Source organism: Camellia sinensis, chromosome 3 (genome assembly GCF_055761805.1).
Source record: "Camellia sinensis isolate YWXY chromosome 3, ASM5576180v1, whole genome shotgun sequence".
In the NCBI taxonomy this organism is placed as follows: Eukaryota; Viridiplantae; Streptophyta; class Magnoliopsida; order Ericales; family Theaceae; genus Camellia; species Camellia sinensis.
The window spans coordinates 2,143,051-2,149,324 of NC_138963.1; the positions used below are offsets into that span (position 1 = coordinate 2,143,051).

The 6,274-nt window shown below is 34.8% G+C and overlaps 1 protein-coding gene across 2 annotated transcripts; it reads right to left on the reverse strand.

Moving 5' to 3' along the window:
- Positions 1–1,486: 1,486 nt before the first annotated feature.
- LOC114277761 (uncharacterized) lies at positions 1,487–5,935 on the reverse strand. Of its 2 annotated transcripts, none has more exons than XM_028219706.2 (7): positions 5,110–5,935; positions 4,049–4,129; positions 3,422–3,496; positions 2,903–2,947; positions 2,714–2,803; positions 2,478–2,579; positions 1,487–1,896 (listed from the first exon to the last, which is right to left on the reverse strand). In XM_028219706.2, the coding sequence occupies exons 1-7, from the start codon at positions 5,788–5,790 to the stop codon at positions 1,711–1,713; spliced, it is 1,260 nt and encodes a 419-aa protein (XP_028075507.2). In that variant the 5' UTR covers positions 5,791–5,935; the 3' UTR covers positions 1,487–1,710. The 2 variants fall into 2 exon arrangements, with proteins under 2 accessions (XP_028075507.2, XP_028075506.2); XM_028219705.2 differs by having other exon boundaries at positions 1,487–1,899.
- Positions 5,936–6,274: the final 339 nt, after the last annotated feature.

The window sequence follows — 6,274 nt, forward strand, 5'->3', positions numbered from 1 at the left end:
TGATTTTCTGATTTGCAATTTTTTTTTACATAAAGATGATACCTAATTTGAATTTAATGCTACTAAACTTAAATTTTTGTATCTAATCAGGTCTATTTGTTAATTGATATTATGACCTTAAAACTATCTAAAGGCACCTTAATAATACTGTACATTGTGGTCTATCTTATTCTCAGCCAACAACAGTGCGACCCCCACGCGCAGTATATATAAATATACTATTAATATACGAAGTTATGCATGAATTGAATCTTTAATAATACACAAATCTCGTATAGGTCTCAACAAAAAGTTATGCTTGATGACCCTTTCATTTTTGAACCACCAATCTTCCTCATCTTCACTCTTCCTGTAAAACGCTATGCTAATCTTCTTTTTCTCTCTCTAAATTTATCTATTCTCTCTCTAGAATCTACACAAGGGTTGCAGGGGTTGGGGTGGTGAAAAGGAGGTGTGTGAAAATTATTAAGGATTGTGTTCTCATTGGTGGTTATAACAAATTTTGTTTGCAAAATTTAGAATAGAATTTGCTATAGTTGGCAACTATGGAAGGAAAAAGAAAGAATATATATATATATATATATATAGGTTTAATTCATGAGAGAGAGAGAAGAGGGAAGAAGATGAGGACATAGAGGTCAATTTTTATATTGTGTTAACAGAAGTTAGCGTGCAATTTAGTTCACAAATCATATAAGGGTTATGCAATCATTTCCAAATGTTAAGAAGGTAAATTGTATATGGCCCAGACCATAGGGAGGTTAAGTAAAGTTTGCCCCATTTTCTACTTTGAAATTTGTTTACACAATGCTATTTATAATTTAAATCTGAAATTAAAAAAATGTGGCCTATAACACGAAGGTCGCAGGTTGGAGACCTGCATGGGTCAATTTTGTGAGCAACATTTTTATCAAAAGTTTATTTTTATTTTTTTATTTTGAAAGTGTTTTTTTATATCAGATTTTGTCTATTTAAAAGAAAATAGATCGAAACATAATGGGATTTCATGACAAACCTAGCCCAACTTAAATAGATGATTGGTGCCTCTGCTGAAGAGAATTTACCAACACACACACACACAAACACAAAAAAGAAGAAGAAAGGGTAATCAAAGTGTAGTAATGCTCTCAAAACTCTCCACTATGAGAGAAGTTATTGGTTAGTCTTGGAGTATTACTCCACATCATTCATTGAGGGACAAGTGTCCCATTGTCTCCATAAGTTCCACTGATTCAACCAATAACAATCAAGTTGAAGCACCGCCTCAACTTGACCCTAGGAGCTAACAATAATTTTTCGAATATGACGGTCTACACCAAACCAATAAAACTCAAGACAGACAGAACCACCCTGTTTGCACACAAGGTTGGCCGGGCAAGTACAACTTAATTATGCGTTCATTTTTATACTGCTAGAATAAGTCGTACTTGCTATAGATCTATGTAGCCCACTCCAAGTCATTGGAACATAGACTTGTTCAGTTGAGTTTTGTATAATGATCAAATGTTTGTATTCACATATATTGTGTCAACCAGTAGCATGTTATAAGTTGTGAAAAGCACTTCACAAAAAACATATTTTTGTCTGTCGATAAGTATCAACTTATTGTCGCAAGGGGAAAACTACAACCTAAAAAGCAATAATGAATCAAGAGAGCAAGCACATCTAAATTATAAACAAAGGATGAAAGAAGCACCAGACCCTAGCAGATCATAAATAATCCATAGGAAGCTCCCAGTCATCTGCACACTCTCTTGTTTTTGGGCGGAACTTCCGACTATTAAAGCTTCTTCGCTTGCTCCGACCATGATCAAATTGAACTGGTTGTCTTTTGAGATCAGAATAATCTCCAAGCTCATCAATGGACTTCCCCAACTTTTGAGAATCCCAAAAACCCTGCAACATGTATCAAGCAATGGTTAAGTTCACTAATTGCTTCTCTTTTAGGTAAAGATAATACATTATTCTCATCAATTAGTACAAATAATTCAATGGGTAATTTGAACTTCCTGAAGTATTCAAGCTTCCGTGCATGCACATATTCATTATATATATATATTATATTCATTCTATTATTATATAAAGTATACAACTCAGAACAGTCACACTTTTTCTTTGTTTATAAGAATGCCCATACAGTTAAAGTTATTAATAACTGCAAACAGATTTCAAATTCAACCCATCTTCTTCATTCATCAAATCATCAAAAAAAATTAGATGTATAATTACAAAAGCAATGCGTTTACACCCACTGCTAGTGTGTATATATATGTGTGCAGGTGCATTGGAAGATGTTTCGCAAGCAGTATCAGTTTTTAGTGCTTTAATGCAAAATTATATTCCCATATGTTACAGATATGCTTAAGCACATAAATCATGGATATTCACACAAGCTTTGAATCAAACAAATAGTAGTAATACATACAATACAACACAACACAACTAAAAGCCATCATCAGTGGATTCATAGTAAGTACCTTAGTTAGCCTCTGTATCGATGAAGCTGCAGCTTCATGGACTACAACAGTGTCAGATACAACTTCCAGAACATCCTCAACAAGCAAAGCATAGGTGCTCACCTGGAAGTGTAACAATCAAATTGCATCGAACCTTGTTCTAGATGGAACTGGTAACCAAATGGAAGCTTAGCTCATTTGAGAAGACCCTAGGGCAAATACATTTATGCTATTAAATTAATGGCCCATCTACCTACCAAACTTGATGGGATGATAGACATTCCAAAAGAATCAAGCTCGAGCGATTCTACAGCTCCTGAGTTAATGCTGAAATTGTATCCCCGCACCTAAAAGAAATAAGATGTAGATGATAAGATGATTGTGGAAGGAAAGCACATGAACTTTCAGTGCATGTGAAGATGGTGATGCATGAAGCACAGGCATACCTTGCCAATATTCTGCCGACCCGGTGTCACCACATTGTATCCTACCTAACAAAAAATTTACTGATTAAAAACTTAAAACAAAAAATTGATATACAAGATACTGAAGACAGCAAAACGAGCCAAGGTGATTAAATTGATGAAGGGCATTCAAGCATTCCATGGGCATTCAAGTGCGTAAATCCACACATGGGCATAAGAGTCATAAAAAAATATAAAATTGAAAAAGTGTTACTAAAATGATGGCAATAAACAATATTTAGAAGTCTATACAACCCAGTGCAATAATTTAATCCACATGGGATGTAACAAAATCCCTGAAAAGAACAGTATGCATGTCTTAACCGTGCATGCAACAATGTTTTAAAGGATAAGGTGTTAGAAATTTCAATTTGACGAGGCTATCAAAATTGAGGCAAGATCTTGTGAGTGAATGGACATAACCAAATAACCACGGTAGGAATCATGTCCTCTTATTTACATAAAACAGGAAGGAATTGAAAATAAGTGAGTACAACATACCAACGTTTCCATTCCAACCATTTTCAACTCATTTTCCATCACATTCTCATCAGGGATTAGCACAACATCACCAACCTGGAAAAACAGTACACCTTACACTCAATTATATTGAACAATGGAATTGATGAACAACAATAACAAAGAATAATGTAACCACTTAACCATTTACACTCAATTATATACCATTTGTTCACTTGGGTGAAGGATCCTCAGGTCACAAAAAACCATGTAACCATTACCTCTGATAACATTGTCTGAATAAAACAAGATATCTCACAACAGTAACAGGTCTCTTAAGCTCACCATCATGCCACATAGAGTAGCGTTCATTAACTCTATATGAATCTATATAACTTAAAATATAAACAAATCACAAAAGATCAAGGATCCTTATGCCACCTTTTTTCCAAAAAAAAAATAAATAAATCCAAAAACAACCAGCACATCAGTCATTGTTGCTGTCAATGTATTATCTTCACCTTTCAAGTTATCACACTCATTTTATATGGAAAGACAACAACTATGTCAGGGATATCACACATCGCTAAAACATCAAACATGTGTTCGCAGACAGGCTGACAAACACACACACGCGCACACAGCACAACTGAAGAGGAAAATGTTTACCTGACTAATATCCTCCAGAAAAAACCTTTCTAATTCCCCAGAAAGCAAGTTTGGCCGCACCTCTATGATCGATACCACCCACTATGAAGAACAAGAAAGGGCGGAAACAATAGCAGGAATAAGTGCCACCACATAATTAACAAAGTCTAACATACTAATGAAAATATGTGGACGGGAAAAAAAGGATAGCTAAACTGCAGTTTAAATTACTGTCATGGAGTCATAAATCACATGGCAACAACAGAGTAATTACCTAACCTGCCTTCAAACCAACCAGAATCTTAATGAAGAATATATTGTGAACTTTTAACAGTATCAGCAGGGCTAGAATATAACATGAAAGATGTTTATAATTCACTTCATTGCATTGTGTAAATATGGATTGAAACCAACCAGAATCTTAATGAAGAATATATTGTGAACTTTTAACAGTATCAGCAGGGAAAGAATATAACATGAAAGATGTTTATAATTCACTTCATTGCATTGTGTAAATATGGATGGAAATGTTTAGTGATCAAGTGCAACCATCAGCAAATGTGTGCTTTGCCACTTTCAGTCAATATTTGAGTTCTGTAGATTGTCTTTATAGCTTGAATGGCGCATAAGTTACTAGCAAAAGCAAGTAGACTATTACAAATTAGTTTCACCCTGGTTGGTTGACACCCACTCAAACTCAAATTTCAAGAGAACATTTGTTCACTCACACAGTCCATTATCCATGGTGATATTTTATAGGATTTAGAAACAGGGCTGCCTAGAGACAATTCGAGACCTGCAAATAAGGAATTTTACATTTTCTAATATTGTTGGGAAAAAATTTATTGAAATTTTATTTTTCTAGCTTTTTGAGATGCAAAATTACTAGTTAAATCTTTATCCTCAAGTTTTGCTAACATATCCTTTTCAATTAATCGTATAGCTAATCTACTTAATCTTTCTTGTCACCTAGCCGATCATTTAACATTACGGTGCATTGCTCCTAAGTTGGTTTTGGGAACTCCTAGATTCCAATCAAACTACAATAACAATTGAAGATGAATGTGTGGGTATACACTCACAGATACAGTATCAACCCAAAGTTGAGAGACGAAACCCAGGCTGAGAGCAGATTGAATGCTTATGACTTGCTTTGCGAGCAAGTTCGATCTCTTCGTTAGCTGTCTTCCCCTCCTAGCATCAATTGAGCCCACATTGCTCTGCTCCAATTCCTCCAATTTCGAACCAACCCCATCACACCCTTCTTCAGTTCTAACCAAATTCTCATCTTTTAATCTCCCAACACTCTCTGCTCCATTCTCACCATTGAATTCGATAAAATTGACACCGGACGAGACCGATGGATCATCACTTGGGCCATCCACCTTTGTTCCACTGCCAATATCAATCCTTTTTTCCCTCTTTGATTTCCCTTTCTCTATTTTGTCGTCTGGGGCTGTTTCAAGCTCAATTTGCTCTTTACCTTTCTCCATAAACCCTAATTCCCCATAAAAATCATACTCACTCGACTCAGTTGGAATTGAATTTCGTCTGATCTTCGTTTCGGCTTCATTCGATCTGAAACAAGCACTGATCAATGGTGACCCACCATTTCTAGAGCTCGCTCTATCCCAATTACAGGTAAAGATTTGTGGAGTGCGAACAATTCTGGGTATGCATGTGCATCTACTAAAACTTGAATTTGGTGATCCAATACTATAAAAAGGAAGGAGGAGTGATGTTGAAGAAACACTATCACACATGGTTTGGGAAAAAGAACAAAAAAAAAAAAAACCCTAGATTTGGCGAAGTTGAGATTCAGAAAAGCTGGAACAACAAATCGACAAGCTTGCTGGTTTTGATTGAGTAGTGGTAGTCCAGTGGTTTTGGAGAGATTGGTTAAAAATTAATTTTTTTAATTTTTTTTTAAAAATATATGTATAATAAACAAATAAATAACGTAACTTAGGCTTCTTTTTGACAAATTAACATTTTAGTCAAAACGTCAAAAAGTTATTAAAAAAATCAAAAAATTTATAATTTATATCAAAAAGTCAAAAATTCTCTTTTCTTTTTACTTTTTGCATATCTTTTCTTAGAGCATCTTCAGAAGCCTTTCTATTCCTCCATTTTTGTTACTACAGCCTCTGTTTCGGAAGAGGCTTTTGAGGCTTTTTTTTGACTAAAATAGCCACAAAAGACAAAATAAACTATGTTAGTCACAACAAACAAAATATCACATCCAAC

Coding starts and splice junctions, on each gene's coding strand:
- LOC114277761 (XM_028219705.2), bottom strand. CDS start 5,790: ATGTGTGATAGTGTTTCTTCAACATCACTCCTCCTTCCTTTTTATAGT. Junction 4,130..5,109: donor TTTGGGTTGATACTGTATCT/GTGAGTGTATAC, acceptor TGTTCTTCATAG/TGGGTGGTATCGATCATAGA. Junction 1,900..2,477: donor CGATACAGAGGCTAACTAAG/GTACTTACTATG, acceptor TGATACATGTTG/CAGGGTTTTTGGGATTCTCA.